At 44.8% G+C, this 20,427-nt stretch overlaps 1 protein-coding gene across 8 annotated transcripts in view; it reads right to left on the reverse strand.

Moving 5' to 3' along the window:
* Positions 1–20,427, reverse strand: part of LOC139531724 (homeobox protein cut-like 1) — a 243,665-nt gene that overhangs the window by 37,627 nt on the left and 185,611 nt on the right. For all 8 annotated transcript variants that reach the window (XM_071328489.1, XM_071328508.1, XM_071328468.1 and 5 more), the window contains exons 9-14: positions 10,981–11,029; positions 8,075–8,368; positions 6,829–6,887; positions 5,294–5,342; positions 5,117–5,198; positions 123–905 (exon numbers count right to left, since the gene is read on the reverse strand). In XM_071328489.1, the coding sequence (XP_071184590.1) occupies positions 123–905; positions 5,117–5,198; positions 5,294–5,342; positions 6,829–6,887; positions 8,075–8,368; positions 10,981–11,029 (1,316 nt within the window). The remainder of the gene's footprint in view (positions 1–122; positions 906–5,116; positions 5,199–5,293; positions 5,343–6,828; positions 6,888–8,074; positions 8,369–10,980; positions 11,030–20,427) is intronic.

A 20,427-nucleotide genomic window follows, 5' to 3' on the forward strand; every position in this document is an offset into this window, starting at 1 on the left:
AAGCACCTGGAGGCAGAGACATCACTAAAATATGTGTGTATATGTGATGTGCTCAGCTATGTGTGTGTGAGCAGTTGATGTGTGCTGTGTGAAGTGTGTGGACACATTTCCGTCAGTCTCACCTCTCTGCCTCCCCTGGATGCTGCGCAGTGCCAGAATGTTCTGCTCGTCGGACAGGAACTGCCTCATCTTGTGGAAGGGCTCCTTGCCCCGGATGGTCAGCTTGTTCCAGGGCTTGGGCCTGGCCAGTATCTCACTGACCGAGCCCTGAGACAACCCCAACACGTAGTGGCCAAAGATCCTCTGCCCGATGTTGTGCTTGATCAGCTGCTCCTTGACCTGACGCGCTATCTCAGACGTGTCCATGTCTTCGCCTTCCGAGACACTCCCCGCCCCTTCTGACTGGCTGGGTGAGGGGGCTAGGCCGTTGACATCCGGGCTGCACGCTGACGGGTGCTGGGATTGCGACTGCAAAGACTGATGGGGTGGTAGGGGACTGGCTGAATGGGAGTTATGGGTGGGGTAGTTGGAAGGGGAGAAGAGCAGGGCCTGGCCGGAGGCGGACACTGAGTCCTGCAGGGCTTTGGAGTAAAAGGTCTGCATGAGCTGGCGCTGCAGCAGGGAGTTGAGCACCACCTTGCCCCCCAGGGGGAAAGCGGTGCCCGCCGACGCCAGAGAGGTGTGGCTGAAGAAGTCCTGCCCACCCAGCCCGCCACTCGTGGGCGAGAAGTGGTGTGTGCCATTGCCAGTGACAGGGGTGGTGTCGGAGGAACCACCTGAGCCAGTGCGCAGGAGGAGCTGAGAGGAGGGAGGGGGAGGGGAGCCCTTCAAGTTGGTGCCCATGGGTGTGTTGCAAAGACGCTGTTGTCCCTCTGATGACTCTTTGACCTTTCGCTCTCTCAAACCTGTGTAACCAGACAAAACATGACACAGATCAATACATCATGTGGCGTCAACAAAGTCCAAAATAAATTAAAAAATATCTAGACTGGGGGGGTGCAGTGTACTCCAGTGGAGTAGCATAACATTAGAGTGGAGAGGCACTGATGGAGTGTGTGTATTTGCCAGTTGGGCTTCTGGCCGTGGAAAGGGACACTGAGCAGTAGTGAAGGGAAGCATCTGGCAGGCATGTCCCAGGATATGGACACAGGCAAAGGTGCCTAGCTTACCTGCTGTGTGGTGTATGCCCTGCCTACCCTCCTTTAACCTGCTCCTGCATCTCACCATCTCCAGGCCACCACTCACTAAAGGTAGAGTTGGGATTCGCATATTTCATGGTGGGTTAACATCAGTGGTGTGTGTGCCTGTGGTGTGTTCATCAGAGTGTGGGGACAGTAGCAAAACTTACTATACAGCAATGATAAACAATGGCTGCCAAGCAATAATTGCTCTTTACGTACTTTTCCTTGTGCACTTTGATTAATGTCAGGTATAGCCATAGGCCCAACACCATTGCAAAAGAGACCATGATCATCAGGCACATAACATTTAGTTATTCTCATGAAACTGATAACATTTTACAATCATTAACATGAATGAATACAAAATCACATTGGGAAGTAACCAAGTAAGATGCCGGTCCGACCTGTAGCCAAACAGCACCTTTGGTTTCACAGACATGATCTGGTAGGACAACGAGAGATCCCATTAGGAATACAAATGAAATGCTTCATTTTCGAGGGCGGGGGAGGGAGGGAGGAGACCCTTAAGCCAATTGGGATGACATTTCCAGAGCGACCGAGTGGTAAAGGGCACATTGGTAGGAGAGACTAACGGGGCTTCATTAGCATACTGGATCACTTTGTCTCCACCAGCGTCTGACCTCCAGTGGCCCCCTTCTCCTCGCCCAGGGTGGGCTGCACTCTGCCCCTCCACTACCCCCACCCCCCAACACGCAACTGCAATCTGTGTTGTCACAGATGCACTACCCAAACAGCCCTGGGAAGCAAGCAAACTGACCTTAACCCGTAAAGATGAGATGTAGCCTCCAAACACAAGCAGGGGTCGGTACCTGTTTGTCTAGTTAGAGACCCTTAGCCTGTGGTGTGGTTAGAGACCCCTAGCCTGTGGTGTGGTTAGGTCATTTTTTGGAGAGATCAAATCTTGGAGTTTAGGGTAAAATAAACTTTAGGGAGAGATTTTAAAAGAGAATACTGAGGTAAAATAGAATAGAAAGCTAAAGCTCTCCAAAGTGGAAGACACTTATTTTTCTTTAACTGAAAAAAGGCAAACTGATCACCAGCAGGTGTAAAACCAGTACCAAAAGGTTGGTATTGTACACCAAGGACCTACAAGTCCCCAATCTTTTCATCCCCAGAGTCTAAGCAGTTGGGTAGCAGATGTAAAGTCAAGGCGTTTACAGAAATGGAGATAACAAGGAACTTCAAAAAGTGATCCTGTTGAAATGTATCACAGAAAATGTTACAGTATCTCTGAAATCCCCCTGTTTAAAGGGCTGATTCTCTGAATGAGATAAATCGAGAAGCCAGACAAGACGAGTACCGCGCTGAGGAAGCAGCAGCACTTCAATCTTAATGGTGTGAGCAGACTGTCTGCATCGAACCCTTCAATTCAAATCTATTATACATTAACGGGCCAGACAGTTATCTTTTTTTCTTTGTATCAAACGTGGGAGTGTGCCAATGGAAACAGTTGACACATTCTTTAGAAGTGTGTCTCTATACTTGTAGAAAAGAAAAAGCTCCAAGAGAGATAACCGTCTTTCCTTTAAGTCTAACGGTCTCTTCTTTTGCTGGCGGAGATAGCTGGCGCTGCTTCCTGTTTGACTACTGGACTTCCTGTCTATAACCCCTCTAGGCGACTGACAGAGTACAGAAACAAAAGGACTGTGTGTCCTTTTAAGTTTGAAGCACCCTGGCACACACACAGAGGCACAGGCCCATGAAGGCTAATGATGTACTTTTTCTCCCCATTACAGTCTGGTCTGGAGTAACTTCAGCTCAGACAATGTGTACACTATCAAAAAGCTCTCTGTGACAGATATCATTCAGTCTCAGGATTGTAGACAAGGAGACTTAACAGATGAAAAAAGCCATTACGTTTGTGAGTTTGTGTGTTTATGAGTGTACGTCTATGGGTCTGTGTAAGGCCACTGAATATGGGGTATGCGGTTCAAAGAGCTGGCATGTCGTGACAAGAGAGGACGATAAGGGATCAGAGATCAAAGGTGGAATACTAGGGCTCTGTGTATCACTGAATTAGGCTCAATGAGTTCAACAAAACATCAGCCATCTCTTTGTAAACAACTCTATCAGTGCTTACGGGCCTGTTCTGTTCCAGCCCGTGAATAAGACCTTGACACAGGGCAGTTCACACCAGGAATTGACTTTGTGATTGTGTCTACATGTATATCACACAAAAAAAACTGCTGATATCTGATCGGCTGTTCTGATACTGGTTAACCCTTTACACTTGTGGAAATTGGCCTATAGGGCTAATTTAAATGTTTTTTTTACAGAATAAATATGAAATGCATAACCCTGGTAGAAAGTGAAAAGGAACAACTTGGAGATCATGGGAAAATGATTCGAGTTCACCAGACAAGACTAAATCCAGACATTACACTGTTGATTTTAAGCGCATTTGACATTTACTGTACTTTTGCACCGCATTTGTTAATATCAAAATCTGAAAATACTCTGGATACATTCAGTAACATCTGGGGTAGGTGCAACATAAGTAAGACAAAAAAAGACAAAGGGAACTGGTGTCAATGCACTTTGATGACTCAAAGAAGAGTCTTCAACTAGAAGGTGTATTATTTAGCTCTCCTAACTGTGCCGTTGAGGGTATCTAGAGCAAGCACACTTGTAGTTGTTTTGGTTGGAAACCAACCTGGCATCCCCACCATCACACAATTACTGTTGTTGCTCACGGTCCATTATAAATCGCAATCTGAGTCAGGTGGGCATCATGTGAAGGCTTGTTCTATTGCCAACATGACTAGCTAAGTTATAAAATACGATATTACAGTGTTAGGGTTTCACAATGAAATTTAGGGAAACATATTGTAATTTTGTAACGAATAGAAATGAGTGCATTCAGGTGTGTGTTCCATGGTGAATTGTCTTCACAATAGACAAACAGGCTCATTCTGTTCAAAACAACCCAGGGTATGATGCCATGTCATCTTGTAACTGTACATCAAACATAGTGATCATAAACATTGATACTGTAAATGATAGGAGTTTTATGACATCGAAATGTGAAATGCACATTTGGATTCACGGGTGTTTGGCTTGCTTGTGTGACATCAAAGCGGTATTTATTATAATCCTCAACGTCTCATCTTTCAAAATATACTGAACAAAAAAATAAACGCAACATGCAACAATTTCAACAATTTTAACGGAGTTACAGTTCATATAAGGAAATCAGTCAATTTAAATAAATAAATTAGGCCCTAATCTATGGATTTCACATGACTGGGCAGGGGTGCAGCTGTGGGTGGGCCTCTTGGTAACCAGGCCCAGCCAATCAGAATTAGCTTTTCTCCACAAAATACTACTCAGTTTCATCAGCTTTCTGGGTGATGAAGAAGCCGGATGTGGAGGTCCTGGGCTGGCGTGGTTACACGTGGTCTGCGGTTGTGAGGCCGGTTGGACGTACTGCCAAATTCTCTAAAACGACGGTTGGAGGTGGCTTATGGTAGAGAAATTAACATTCAATTCTCTGGCAACAGCTCTCGTGGACATTCCTGCAGTCAGCATGCCAATTGCACACTCCCTCAAAACTTGGAGACATCTGTGGCATTGTATTGTGTGACAAAACTGCACATTTTAGAGTGGCCTTTTATTGTCCCCAGCATAAGGTGCACCTGTGTAATGATCATGCAATTTAATCAGCTTCTTGATATGCCACACCTGTCAGGTGGATGGATTATCTTGGCAAAGGAGAAATGCTCACTAACAGGGAACACTAATGTCAGTTGGCAAGTTCCCAGGTTGCAAAGAAACACTACATAGTCCACAGCAGATGTCTGATTGATAAGTCACCTTCATAAATCATATACGCGCGTGTGCATATGCATGTCTGTGTATGCGTGTATCTGTGTATGCGTGTGTTGGTGGCTTGAAGGACTCGCTACTCAGCTCACTGTTGTTCAGGCGCAGGGAGGAGCTCTCAGAATGCAGGCCTTGACTCTTCTCCAACAACAACTCCAGAGGCTTCTTAGAGTCCTGACACAGAGTACATTGTTAAACATTGTTTTGATAAGATATACTGTCTAAATATTGTTCAAATCCAACTCAAATGCAACATTCAGCCTCCATACCTGTGCTGAAGAGCAGTTTGAAGAGCCGAACTCTACGGACTTGCGGAAACTGTAAAGTAAACAAGGGAAAATGGACCACTTGATTACTGCACCCACTACAAAAAGGAGATCACAAATAGACACAGCACCATAGGACTGAAATATATCTGCTACCAGCCCTACAGAATATCTAAATCAGCGACAGGCAGTGGCAAAGCGATATGTCACAAAGAGAGTCGGCTCAATACAAGTCCTTCACTCCTCTCTGACCATCGAAATCTGATAATGCAATGAAATCCTTAGAGCCAATCATAGTAATTAAAATGGGTTATTCAATCATGTACTGGGTGCCAATTGGATTCCAGGCGATATTATCTATAAAGGAAAAGGCGTCTATGAAAAGGTTGGGAGGCAAATAAAGACACTTTGGTCTATTAGGAGAGGAATGCTTCCCTTTGGGATTCCAGGCGGCCTATCAATACAAATTCACACAAACCGCTCTTTGGCTGACCATCATAGTGGCTCGAAAAACTCTCACAAACAGAACCATTCACTGATACTACCTTTACGACTTCTTCCAATTGGGAAAATAATGCCTGAAAATCCAGTTACCAAATTAATGTCCAGACGGCCCCTTCCTCAGATGAGCGGAGATTGTTAAATCCTGGCAAGACAACGCCCCAGTTCCCTAAACATGGGCAATTATCTTATCGGCCAAACTTAACATAGTCAGCCTTCTTGTTACTGGCTTGGACCGAGATAACACACAGCACAACACCAAACAACGGAAGAAACGGTTCACCGTCTTGAGATGCCAGACCAGAAACGCTGGAGCTTATACAAGCCACTGCCATAAAAAAAACTAAATACGCCGCAATAAAGCTAAGGACATGAATGTTGATAATGAGTGAAGATTAAAAATGACATTTATCATAACAGATTTCCTTGGTTTATTCAACCTTTTTTATATTAACAAATATAATTTACTGAGCTACCGTACACAATATATTTCCCAACTGCAATCAATGGTTTCAAAAGAGTTACCTTTAAAAGTAGCTATACTTTTAAAAGAAACAAGAAGTGTGATGTCAATAAACCCACATGTGAGGAGAAAGCATCCAGTACATACCCCTTTAATGAGTCTACAGCACAGCCATGTTAGCATCCCATCTCCAGACCCCAAAACATCCAAATCAGATAAGAAAGCAGTGGCAAACAGAGGTTGAACGTGAAGGCCCACTGTCCAATCAAACTAGCTTCTCTGATAAGCACTACCAGTGCTTAGCCAATAAAATGCGGACTCTGCGCATCCACATTCAGGGGCTAAATCTAAAGGTTAATGATAGTCTTGAGGGTGGTTTGGCAGAGTGTCCGAATGGCATTAGAGTGAATCCGTACCGACCCGACCTTGGACGAAGCCAGGTCTTACATACTTGCACCGGTGGCATCACAAGTTTAGGCTCGGAATGAATTTATCCTGGTTAATTTGTATGGTTTATTGAACTGACGCCTGTGGCTGAGGGGAGGGAAGGCAGACAGAGGGAAAATTAATTAACCTGAGCTCTTTCTTGATGTCTTCGTAGTCTGCCTGCTCCTGCAGTTTCTCCTCCAGTTGCTGAGTGGAGAGAGAGACACTTCGTTACTCTCATAAAGTAGCGAGGACCAATGCATGGGGAAGCAAACATTTGGAGAGTCAATGTATACTCTTCAAAGAGTATCTTACCCCCCCCCAAAAGAAACTTGCACTTGTCTTTTCCTACTAGCACCGACTTTGCTGACTTCTTTATTGAGGAAAAATGTACTACAACTGTGATGTGGCTTTGTCACCTAGCTATCTTAGGTGAGACAGTCAGTCGCTCTGTATAAGAGAGTCTGCTAAATAACTCAAATGTAAATGTAGAATATGTTCTCTTGAGGAGTCCCAGTGTATTAGCAGGTGCACATTTTAGATAGCTCAGTGCATTGGAACATGTACATAACAACTCTACTCATTTGTCTTTCTGCAGTCTCTAAAAACACATCACCATGCAGCTACACTTGTTGTGACAAATTCCAATAGAGAAGCTCTACAGCAGAGGTAGGCAACTACAAAAATCCTAATTGTATATATAAAAAATAAATCACTCGGAGGCTGGTTTTGGCCCACGGGCCGCCTGTTGCCGACCCCTGCTCTACAGTCTCTGTGCATAAAGCTCACTGGGTATGACATGTCTGTTCAGTCTCCATAGATACAAAGACGTGTCAGTCAAGTCCTAAATGTAGAGTCTTGTGTGGGGTGCCCTGCAGAGTTCAGTAAAACCACTGTGACGTTTAGGGAGAGAGGGTTCAGGGCTATGCATTAGTCAGATGGTCCTGACATGTTTCATTTGTAAATGACTGTTTTTCTGAGTTCAAGCTGAAAGGTAGAGCTTATCTTGTGCACAATATCCAAATGCATTAACGGGATGCTCATGGACGCATTATAAAGTACTACTGACAACTGCAGCTTTTCTTAGCATGGCACACAGTGTGGTTAGGCCTAATCTTCATAACTGACTAATGCACAGGACTAACCAGGGCCCTCAGTGTTATGGGACTAACCAGGGCCCTCAGTGTTATGGGACTAACCAGGGCCCTCAGTGTTATGGGAATAACCAGGGCCCTCAGTGTTATGGGAATAACCAGGGCCCTCAGTGTTATGGGAATAACCAGGGCCCTCAGTGTTATGGGAATAACCAGGGCCCTCAGTGTTATGGGAATAACCAGGGCCCTCAGTGTTATGGGAATAACCAGGGCCCCTGGAGGTGGTGTGACAGGGCTGACCTTGAGTGAGCTCTCCTTGGTGCTGAGCTGCTGCTCCAGCTGGCTGATTTGCGAGGCCGAGTTCTCACGGACGTTGGCCAGGCTGGCCTGCAGTCTCTGCACGTCCTCAGCCAAGTGCAGTACCTCCCGCTCCTTGGCGCTCAGCTCCACCTCCAGACTGGAGCGTGACAGAACCTCCAAGGCTTGCTCCATGTCAGGGGCCTTCTGGATCTGTGTGGCAAGCTGGAGAGACTTGTTGGCGGACGTCAGCTGTTCCCGAAGAGCCTCTGCTTCCCTCTCCGCTACATCCGCTCTCTGAAGGAGAGAGAGTCAAGTTTCCCCACTATCCCACCATTCGCTGTCATGTACTGTCTACAGACAACCATAAGATAAATCACTGTAGGTCTCAAGCCATTCATCAAGGACCAAATCTAAAGTTGAGATCTGCTAATATAACCTACATGTTTGTTTGATAGACATTTATTTATGATTTGTGCTAAAGTTTGAATTGCACACACACACAAACACGTTTCCAGTTCCAAGATAGAACAGTAAGTACAGAATTTAGACCCACAGCAATTTCTCTGTCATGGTTGTGTAATACATGCATACCCCCCTCCATCAGACAATCTCTGACCCACAAAAGAAGACAAGGGGGAGAAGAACACAATGCATCCTAATGACTCATTACATGTTGAAGGTGCTTAAACATTCAACCTTTAGATATATCAGGCGCTAAAGCCTTCATCTTTATGGAATTATGGAGATTTAAACATTTTCAGGCGGCTAAGTTATTCCAAAAGTTTTGGTAATGAGGGCGCCATTTAATATAATGACAAATAATTGTTTTGGGTGATTCTATTTACAAATTCTAATCAGCAGGCCCCTTTAATTACGTGGTAGCCAGAGAGAAACAAGGTAAGCAGACACAGTAAAACCTTCAGGGAGATTTTACTTTTAAGTGTAGGTGTAGACTAATGTATATTGAAATGTGATGAAAACAGATACCCATACATTATAAATATACTTTCAAAGAATACCATTTAACAGTGTGCACTACAGAAACATGTTTCTCTTCCATTGTCTCTCACATATACACTGTTACACAGCTACGTGACCATGATTGGAAGTGCTTGTACCACCATTTATAGCGTGATGGAATGGCACCGCAACTTGCCCAGTCATTGGGAGGGGAGTGAATGAAGTGTCGTCTGTAGAAGGCTGACACCAGCGATCCCCCACCACCACCTCAACCACTCTGTCTCTCTGATAGCAGATATGAGGAGTGTGTGTCTGCTGCGCCGAGGCGGATGAGACGGGTGATTACAAGAACAAAGTGACAGCGAGTGCGTGTGTACACACAGACACACAGTGCGGATCCACAGACGGGTGAGGAGAAGAACGGGAGCATGACAGCTGATAAGGGGAGACACGCGCCCAGAGTGGTACAGCTGACGGCACGACACCGTACTGCTCTGTTCTGTACTGCGGGATGGGGCCCTCATCTGTCTTGTGAAGGGCGGGCTCAGCGACAACGCCATAACTGGCATGTCATAGTGGGCTACAGTTGAAAATGACTGAGTTAGCCCTGCTAAGTGAAGACCTACCTGTACTATAAGGAAACCCTGGTGCTGGAGTGTTTCAGGTACTGCAGGGTTTTGTTCCAACCATGTCACCTGACAACTAATCACCTCACCAACTGAGCTAATAGATCAACATCAGTGACCGGCTTATTTCCAACTACCTGGGCCAAGACTTACAAACATTTCAAACACAAAAATTTAAAAAGCTCCTTAAAAAAATAGTTCGTAAGTACAATTCCTCAAAAATATCTTAATATTGTTTTTCTTACAAACTTCTCAAATATTTTCTTACGAAATTCTTAACTATCTTCTTAAGATCATTTTTGCTAGGCAACCGATCTAGCTTGCTATCTAGCTAGCAATCATGTTAGCATATTTCTTACTGATATTATACTGCTCTAAAAAATGTTTTGGGTTTAAAATAATCAATACTGAAACTTTCAGATGAAGTGTGTGAGTGAATGAAACATGTTCAATTGCTTTTATTAGCTTATTCTCTCATTGCCCTGAGTTTAAGACCAGGGTTTAGCCATCTTGGAATTAAGAACATTTCCAAGAAGAAATGCATTAACTTCATTTTCAAGAATCTAATTTCTTCTGAACTTTGTACTTAACTAGAAACATAAGAAATAATGCAAGAACATTTCCAATAACCTTTTTGAGGAATAGCAACTTTGCTTAACTTTCTTCATAAGTCTATAGTTAAGGAAATAATTGCAATCTTGTGAATCAGGCCCTGGTCTCCAGCAGTCAACATTAACTTTATGCCAACCTGCTTGGATGACACACACAAACGGAACGCGTTCACATTCTAACTAATCTGATATAAACAAGATCACATGGTAACGGCTGCGGCGATAGTTTTCAACTGCAGACCCAAAGCCCATATAGAGTAATTACACTGCTGCGCATTATCTTGCCTTGACTTCTTGGCTGATATCAAAGGGTCGTCTCAGTGTAAATAATGGCTAATCACCACCGTGATGTGTCTGGGCGAAAAACATGGAGAAATACATTAAAGGAGGCCAAAGATAAAGGCAACGCCAGATTAGTCACACTGCAGAGCCTCTAATAGCGCAGTCTTTGTGTGTCTTCATTGTTATTCAAGAGGCTAGTTTCACTTAGATATATTTCCTTTCTCATATGACATTTATCTCATACTTCAGTATGTTACATACTTTGAGGAATAACATTTGGAATGCATTTGAAACATAGCAACTCCTGTATCAAGCCACTTATTCAGATACATTGAAACTAAGGCCAAAGGGTGTAAGAGTAGTATGTCTGTTTGAATCCATTGATAGGATGGTTGTGAAGAGGTGTTAAGAACAGCCAGGAACTCACCTGATTGGCTCTCTCCAGGTCTGACATCACCACCTCAATCTCATTGGCCCTGCAGGAAGAAGAGGCACGCAATCAACAAGGAGGCAAACAACAATAGGCTTGGCACACAAGCAACAAGAGAAGTGATCACATGAGTGGGACTGAGTGTTTGCATGCCCTGTAACGTTCTGTAGGTGCATTTCCACACAATTGTGTATACATGTATACAATGTATATTTACATCCATGACTGGATTGTTACTGTGTAATATGTCCCTACTGTGTGTGTGTATGAGAGAGCGCGCGCCGTCCTCCAGAGTTGGCTTGCTGCTTGTTGCGTTTCCCCTGGCCTGTCCCATTAAGCCCCTCTCAATTACACCCTAATCCTGCAGTCTCCCACCCTGCCACTGGGTCCCTTCCTGAGCCATGCGGACAAGCCCTGCCGTAAAACAGAGGGATTACACTAATATCGTCTTAATACACACTGATCTCATATCATATTTTTCCATTATGTTTAGCGCCTGGCTCAAGCTCACAAATGGCTTTCGGCTTAGGTGTTTATTCACATCTCTCCATGCTTAACCCCAGGGTTAAAGGGACGCTCCGAGGGTTAGTATTATCCCCCACTTTATGCTCCTCCGCCAGCCACTGGACTAGTGTTCATAGTGACTCAATAGGATTTACTAGAGTCCGAACTGAACGTGCACGTTTGAATTTGACATTGATATTCACTTTTCGGCAATAGGGGAACAGGTGTTAAATCCACTCCAGCAAATAGAAACACTATGGCGTGTCAACCAATTGCAAGTGTGTGAGAGTGTGTTTGTTGGGACGACGGTGGTATTTCTACCCTTGGTTTTTTAAATTACCCTAGCCAGTCAGAATTGCAGGGCTCAGATAACAGTCTCCTCTCAGTGGGCCCCCTACATTTAGGCAGGCTCATTCTGTGGCACCGCTCGCACGCCGAGTGGAGCCAAATGTTGCCATGCTTAATTTAATGGCAACATCTAATTACAGATAATAACGTTTAAATGCTTTTAATGATGTAAATTGGGTTTCGTGTCACATTTTAAGTGCACGGCATATTTGTAATGAGCGGGGATTATCATTGAGATGCATTGTTATTAATAATACACTGGAGATCAACTGCTTCTATAAAACATTGCAATGCTATACCGATACTGTTGTGGATGGAAACGACACACACGGGCCAATACAACCCCCTGGCTGCAGTCCAAATCATACAACATTACCTCTCCTCCACTGTTCAAAGCATTCTGTATTTGGACAACACAATCCAATTGGAAAAGCTGCTGGAGAGAAATATAAGGGCAAAGCTTTGTGATATTAACTAGATAGCCAGGTATAAACAGTGTGTGCTGCTCTTGATACTAATGCAACCCAAATATGATAGTTCAATCAAGGTACAGATGCAAAGTATTATGAAATACCTTTGGATTTGCCTGGATTTGAGAATTAGGGAAAGGAAATGCTGCTGTAACGCAGAGTGGAGGATCAGTGATTAGGTTTAGAGGGAAAAAATATATGTATTACCAGCGTGTGATCTGTGGTCATGGCACCGATGCACAATCCACCCCTAACCGAAGAACGCAAATGAGTGAGTATATGTCGGAAGTGGGTAAATCAGGAATCCCTGATAATTAGGAATCTAAGGCTGAGACTCAGGGATGTAGAGCAGACAGGCAGCACCTTGTACGGAACTTTCCTTGGCTGCAACCGTGCCGAGTTCTGGGAACCCACAACATCCCCACACAGTAGTCCACTACCTGATCACGGTAAAACCTTAGTAAGACCACAGTGAGAGAGAACAAACATCTCCCTTCCCTGTGTACAGTGAGCCGTATTCACACCGTACGGGCCCTGACCCCAGACTACAGAGGACCGGTGAGGCCTGGGCCTCTTGAATCCACTCCAAGGTGTTTGCCCTCTGCGCCTTAAGATGGGCTCTGCTGTGAAAACACGCTGATTAATGAAGTCCTTAAGGACGGAGTGTGAGCGGCGGGACACACCTGAAAACCTCCAATATCCCCTTTCCTGGAGGGTTTCCTGTCTTGGCGTCTGGTGGGGCTCCCAGACGGGAGGGTTGAGTAGTAGAGAGTGGTAGCTTTCTCTCTTCAAAATACATTAGCTAATGGCCACAGGTTCAAGTTCAGGGGTTTGGATTCAAGTTTAAATTCACAGCTCTCAAGTGTTGAATATGGAACTCAAATGTCATGAAGTTATGAACAAGACTCCCAGCGACTTTGGGAACACTGCAGTAGGTCAAGGTGTTGGGGACTCCACAATTACGCTACAACTCATTCAAAAAGCTTAATCATAACTATGCAAATGTGCTGAATATGGTTTCATCCGTTGAGCTCACCCTGGATGCATTTTGAACCCAGATAGCTGACATTAAAATGTCACCACCTCAGCTGACTTAAACCAGAGTGAACCAAAGTTGTGCAGATGACGCCTGTAGCGGTGTTGGAGGTATGTGTGTGTTTTCTGGACTGAACTAGGGGCCGGGGCCCTCTCCTCTCTGCCCCTCTGACCTTTCCATCGCCAACACCTGTCAGAAATTAGCTGTTAACCCCTCCGGTCAGGCTCTGTGGCCGGACGAGTCCGGAACACTACGATATGCCTCTGGTAATCCTTTCCATTTCACCACTATCCCTCTCCCCCTCCATCTCTTCCCTTCATATCCTGTGCCCCCTTTCTCACAGCCCAATCCCCCTGGGCCAGCACGACATTTCACAGATTTAGCCCATTAGATTTTCATTTTCCTCCCTCTCTCTTTCAGCACAGTCTCTGTCGGCTTGGAGATGTTTGCTTTCCTCCCTTCTCTTTTTTTCCTCACTCACTCACTCACTACTCTCTCTCTCTTCTGGTGGAGTTGCTTAACCTTTCTGCGACTGGAGAGGAAAAATGGCCCCCGGGGCTTGGTTCTTCTCGCTCTGTGTGTGTAGTGTGTGTGTGTGTGTGTGTGTGTGTGTGTGTGTGTGTGTGTGTGTGTGTGTGTGTGTGTGTGTGTGTGTGTGTGTGTGTGTGTGTGTGTGTGTGTGTGTGTAGGAGGAGAGGAGGAGAATAGAAGGCCATGATAACGCGGCCATTCTTCACACTACTGTGGCCGGGCTGCTCGTCACAATATTGCTCTCTGCTTTTAATACAGTTTCCACCCACAACAACCACACAGACCCAGGAGACAATGATAATGTTGGAGCCTTAACACTCATCCACACAGCTAGCACAACCAATGCAGGAAGTAACATTTAGTAAAGCACCATTTTGGTCAAAACACCCTGAACCATTATTTTCCTATGTGCCAGGTTACAAAGTCCAGCGACATGAATGGGACGCGATATATCATACATACAAACGCTCCATATGACCCCATTCTTCCCGACATGTACAAAAAGACGTTAACATGTCTTCAGAGGGAAGAAATAGCATAGTGCTGATAAAGTATTGTTGCCCCGTTGATGTGCTCGCCCAAAATAGCGCTCTCGCTAACATCTGGAGTGAAACGCTCCAGTTCTGTCCGACTGGCGCTACAACACACACACACACACACACACACACACACACACACACACACACACACACACACACACACACACACACACACACACACACACACACACACACACACACAAACTTGTTTTACTATCCTTGTGGGGACCAAACAAGTGATTCACATTCAATATCCTATTATCCCTAACCCCTAAACCTAACCTTAACCCCTAACCCTAATTGTAACCCTAACCCTAAACCTAACCACTAAACCCAAAATAGCCTTTTTCTTTGTGGGGACCGGCAAAATGTCCCATCTTGTCCGAATGCTCCTTGTTTTACGAACCTTGTGAAGACTTCTGGTCCCCACAAGGATAGTAAAACCAAACACACACCACAGAGTGTGTTCTGCTGCCAGGCCTGCCATGCTCTGCTGCTGAATCTCTCTATCAATCCAGTGCTGTGTTTATACTGCTCCAGCCCCGGTGCTCTGCTTACAGTGTCACCGTGGGGGTTTGCAACAATATTGTCAAGGTCCACCTGTGCTGTCCTTCCTAGCATTGTAGAACACTATAAATAGGCTCTTTTGGGATGGCTCGCCAGTCCTAATGTAATAACTTAGAGGAAACGTGTGTGTGGTGTTCATTAGCCAGTCCCTGTTCTGCAGAAGCAGAAGGAGAGGAGGATATCTCATCTGACAGCAAGCCATTCTGGGTGTGATGGTGATGAGTGCAGGGACATGGGCTGTGGCATATCATAAAGCGAGTGAGAGACAGACAGAGAGCAGTAAGCAGTAAGAAAGAGAGGAGAGAGAGAGAGCGAGACCGAGAGAAAGAGTAAGCAAAGCAGAGATAGGAGAGACAGAATTGAGAATTGAGCGAGAGAGAGAGAGAAAAGGCCCATCCTAGCACGATGCCAAATCACAACACATCAGGGCGCCAGGGAGCGAAGGGGCTCCGGCCGAGCAGAAACGACCACCGTCGTCAAAGGCAACCGCCAGCGCGCCCGAGACCATGTCACAGCACTGCGCGGGTGTCTGGATGGGACACACACACAACCCGCGTGTGACGGGTTGGGGAGATAGGCGTGAAGAAACCTGACATTTATCGGTTGAGGAAATGGGACTGACTGCTATCAGGGTTTGTGGCTTCTCATTGGAGCGCCTGTCGACATGCATCTCGAGCTCAACTCCCATAAATCCCCAGATCTCCCAGATACGCAGAAACAGACACTCTCACAAATTACATGGATAGGGCTGGGAATTGCGAGGGGCCTCAAGGTACAATATTATCATGATACTTAGGTGCCGATACGATATGTATTGCGAATCTCATGATTTTATATGTATTGTGATTCGGTATTGTGATTTTATAGCGATCCGATGTTCCAAATATACTGCTCACCATATGTCTGCTGCAGAGGGACAAGAGAGAGCCATGAGAAAACAAGTTTTGATCAGTAATGGAAAGAAAAGTGCTGAAAACAAAACCGGCAGCCTATCTAAAAAGAAGATGGAGAACAAGTGATGAAGGAAAAATAGAGATTTGGTTCCAGTACAGCCAACTAGCGCAAAAATAATATTGCAATGTCAAAACGATACAATATATTGTCAAAAATAATATCCCGATATGTAACTGTATCGATTTTTCCCCCCATCACTCGTGTACATACACATAGTGTACACACAGCACCCCCTTCTCCGAACAGATACGCTCTAACATACCATCTCCATCTCTCTCCTCCTATCATTTCCTTTCCCTTCTTCCTCTTCCTTCTCTCCTCATCTATCCTCTTCTGTTGTTCTCTCCCTGTCTCACCTCCCCTCCCTCTCTCCCCTCCCCTCCCTCTCACTCCCCCCTCCTCTACGCCCCACTCCTCCCTCCTCTCTCTCTGTGGGCCTGTCATGGTGCTAGGCTGATGTTATTAATGTGCACAGCTCTGGTGAGACTGAGGCCCTGCCTGCACCAGCTCAACTAGCTCTGGGCTCTGTGGACACACACACACAAGCACACACGCACCCCGTCTGTCTGCTCCGCTAAAGATGGAGACTGGGCAGGAGTGGGTGTGGGAGAGAATGGGCTCTCCATAGAACAGCTTGAGAGCGAGTGTGTGTGTGTGTGTGTGTGTGTGTAAGATACACACAGAGAGAGAGGGGGAGAGAGTGTGATAGAGAGTACTATAAGCCCTCTATGGAACAGCTCAAGTGTGTGTGTGAGAGTCTGCCGATACAGTGTCCTCAAAAAGTATTCATACCCTCACATTTTGTTGTGTTAGACAATTCAAAATGGATAAAATGCTCACTCATCCACACACAAAACCACATAATGATAAAGTGAAAACATGTTGTTTTTTTTACTTTAATAAAAAAATTTTTTTTGTAAATGTATTGAAAATGAAATACTGAAATATCTCATTTACATAAGTATTTACACCCCTGAGTCAATACTTTGTAGAAACACCTTTGGTAGCAATTACAGCTGTGAGTCGTTCTTTGGTAAGTCTCTAAGAGCTTTTCACACCTACTGTAGATTGTGCAACAGTTGGCCATTATTATTTTCGAAATTCTTCAAGCTCTGTCAAATTGGTTGATAATTGTTAGACATCCATTTTCAGGTCTTACCATAGATTATCAAGTAGATTTAAGTCAAAACTATAACTCGGCCACTCAGGAACATTCAATGTCTTCTTTGTAAGCAACTCCAGTGTATATTTGGCCTTGTTTTTTAGGTTATTGTCCTGTTGAAAGGTGAATTGTGTGCATGGACCTCCTATGTTGAACATAATAAACGGCTCTCTTTTCACCGGATGTGTACCAAACTCACTAAAAGTGGCAGTAATAAAGCCTCTCTTGAAAAAGCCAAACCTTGACCCAGAAAATATAAAAAACTAAAATCGGCCTATATCACATTCTCCCGTTCCTCTCAAACATTTTAGAAAAAGCTGTTGCGCAGCAACTCACTGCCTTCCTGAAGAAAAACAATGTATACGAAACGCTTCAGTCTGGTTTTAGACCCCATCATAGCACTGAGACTGCACTTGTGAAGGTGGTAAATTACCTTTTAATGGCGTCAGACCGAGGCTCTGCATCTGTCCTCGTGCTCCTAGACCTTAGTGCTTCTTTTGATACCATCGATAACCACATTCTTTTGGAGAGATTGGAAACCCAAATGGGTCTACACGGACAAGTTATGGCCTAGTTTAGATCGTATGTGTCGGAAAGATATCAGTTTGTCTCTGTGGATGGTTTGTCCTCTGACAAATCAACTGTACATTTCGGTGTTCCTCAAGGTTCCGTTTTAGGACCACTATTGTTTTCACTATATATTTTACCTCTTGGTGATGTCATTCAGAAACATAATGTTAACTTTCACTGCTATGCAGATGACACACAGCTGTACATTTCGATGAAACATGGTGAAGTCCCAAAATTGCCCTCGCTGGAAGCCTGTGTTTCAGACATAAGGAAGTGGATGGCTGCAAATGTTTTACTTTTAAACTCGGACAAAACAGAGATGCTTGTTCTAGGTCCCAAGAAACAAAGAGATCTTCTGTTGAATCTGACAATTAATCTTGATGGTTGTACAGTCGTCTCAAATAAAACTGAAGGACCTCTGCGTTACTTTGCACCCTGATCTCTCTTTTGACGAACATATCAAGACTGTTTCAAGGACAGCTTTTTTCCATCTACGTAACATTGCAAAAATCTGAAACTTTCTGTCCAAAAATTATGCAGAAAAATTCATCCATGCTTTTGTCACTTCTAGGTTAGACTACTGCAATGCTCTACTTTCTGGCTACCCGGATAAAGCACTAAATAAACTTCAGTTAGTGCTAAACACGGCTGCTAGAATCTTGACTAGAACCCAAATATTTGATCATACTACTCCAGTGCTAGCCTCTCTACACTGGCTTCCTGTTAATGGCAATGGCTGATTTCAAGGTTTTACTGCTAACCTACAAAGCATTACATGGGCTTGCTCCTACCTCTCTTTCCGTTTTGGTCCTGCCGTACATACCTACACGTACGCTACGGTCACAAGACGCAGGTCTCCTAACTGTCCCTAGAATTTCTAAGCAAACAGCTGGAGACAGGGCTTTCTCCTACAGAGCTCCATTTTTATGGAATGGTCTGCCTACCCATGTGAGAGACGCAGACTCGGTCTCAACTTTTAAATCTTTATTGAAGACTCATCTCTTCAGTAGGTCCTATGATTGAGTGTAGTCTGGCCCAGGAGTGTGAAGGTGAACGGAAAGGCTCTGGAGCAACGAACCGCCCTTGCTGTCCCTGCCTGGCCGGTTCCCCTCTCTCCACTGGGATTCTCTGCCTCTAACCCTATTACAGGGGCTGAGTCACTGACTTATTGGTGCTCTTCCATGCCATCCCTAGGGGGGTTGCGTCACTTGAGTGGGTTGAGTCACTGACGTGATCTTCCTGTCTGGGTTGGCGCCCCCCCCCCTTGGGTTGTGCCGTGGTGGAGATCATTGTGGGCTATACTCGGCCTTGTCTCAGGATGGTAAGTTGGTGGTTGATGATATCCCACTAGTGAAAGTACAGCTTTGCCAAAGCTGTACTTTGGCAAAGTGGGTGGGGTTATATCCTGCCTGTTTGGCCCTGTCCGGGGGTATCGTTGGGCCACAGTGTCTCCCGACCCCTCCTGTCTCAACCAGTATTTATGCTGCAGTAGTTTATGTGTTGGGGGGCTAGGGTCAGTCTGTTATATCTAGAGTATTTCTCCTGTCTTATCCGGTGTCCTGTGTGAATTTAAGTATGCTCTCTCTAATTCTTTCTTTCTCTCTCTCTCTCTCTGAGGACCTGAGCCCTAGGACCAGGCCTCAGGACTACCTGGCCTGATGACTCCTTGATGTCCCCAGTCCACCTGGCTGTGCTGCTGCTCCAGTTTCAACTGGTCTGCCTGCGGCTATGGAACCCTGACCTGTTCACCAGACGTGCTACCTGTCCCAGACCTGCTGTTTTCAACTCTCTAGAGACAGCAGGAGCGGTAGAGATACTCTGAATGATCGCCTATGAAAAGCCAGCTGATCTGTTGCACCCTCGACAACCACTGTGATTATTATTATTTGACCCTGCTGGTCATCTATGAACATTTGAACATCTTGGCCATGTTCTGTTATAATCTCCACCCGGCACAGACAGAAGAGGACTGGCCACCCCTCATAGCCTGGTTCCTCTCTAGGTTTCTTCCAAGGCCTTTACTAGGGAGTTTTTCCTAGTCACCGTGCTTCTACACCTGCATTGCTTGCTGTTTGGGGTTTTAGGCTGGGTTTCTGTACAGCACTTTGAGATATCAGCTGATGTAAGAAGGGCTTTATGATTACATTTGATTTTGATTTGATTTGAATAAATTTCCCAGTGTCTGGTGGAAACAGACTGAACCAGGTTTTCCTCTAGGATTTTTCCTGTGCTTAGCGCCATTTCGTTTCTTATTTATCCTGAAAAACTCGCCAGTCCTTAACGATTACAAGCATACTCATAACATGATGCAGCCACCACTATGCTTGAAAATATGGAGAGTGGTACTCAGTAATGTGTCGTATTAGATTTACCCAAACATAATGCGTTGAATTCAGGACAAAAAGTGAATTGCTTTACCACATTGTTTGCAGTATTACTTTAGTGCCTTGATGGAAAAAGGATGAATGTTTTTAGAATATTATATTCTGTACAGGCTTCCGTCTTTTCACTCTGTCAATTAAGTTAGTAATGTTGAATAACTAATGTTGTTGATCCATCCTCAGTTTTCGCCTATCAGTTTTCACCATTGGCCTCATGTTGAAATCACTGAGCGGTTTCCTTCCTCTCTGGCGAATGAGTTAGGAAGGACGCGTGTAGCTTTGTAGTGACTGGGTGTATTGAACACCATCCAATGTGTAATTAATAACCACCATGCTCAAAGGGATATTCAATGTCTGCTTTTTAAATTTTTATTTTACCTAT

The sequence above is a fragment of the Salvelinus alpinus genome, chromosome 1 (assembly GCF_045679555.1).
Source record: "Salvelinus alpinus chromosome 1, SLU_Salpinus.1, whole genome shotgun sequence".
Taxonomy (NCBI): Eukaryota; Metazoa; Chordata; class Actinopteri; order Salmoniformes; family Salmonidae; genus Salvelinus; species Salvelinus alpinus.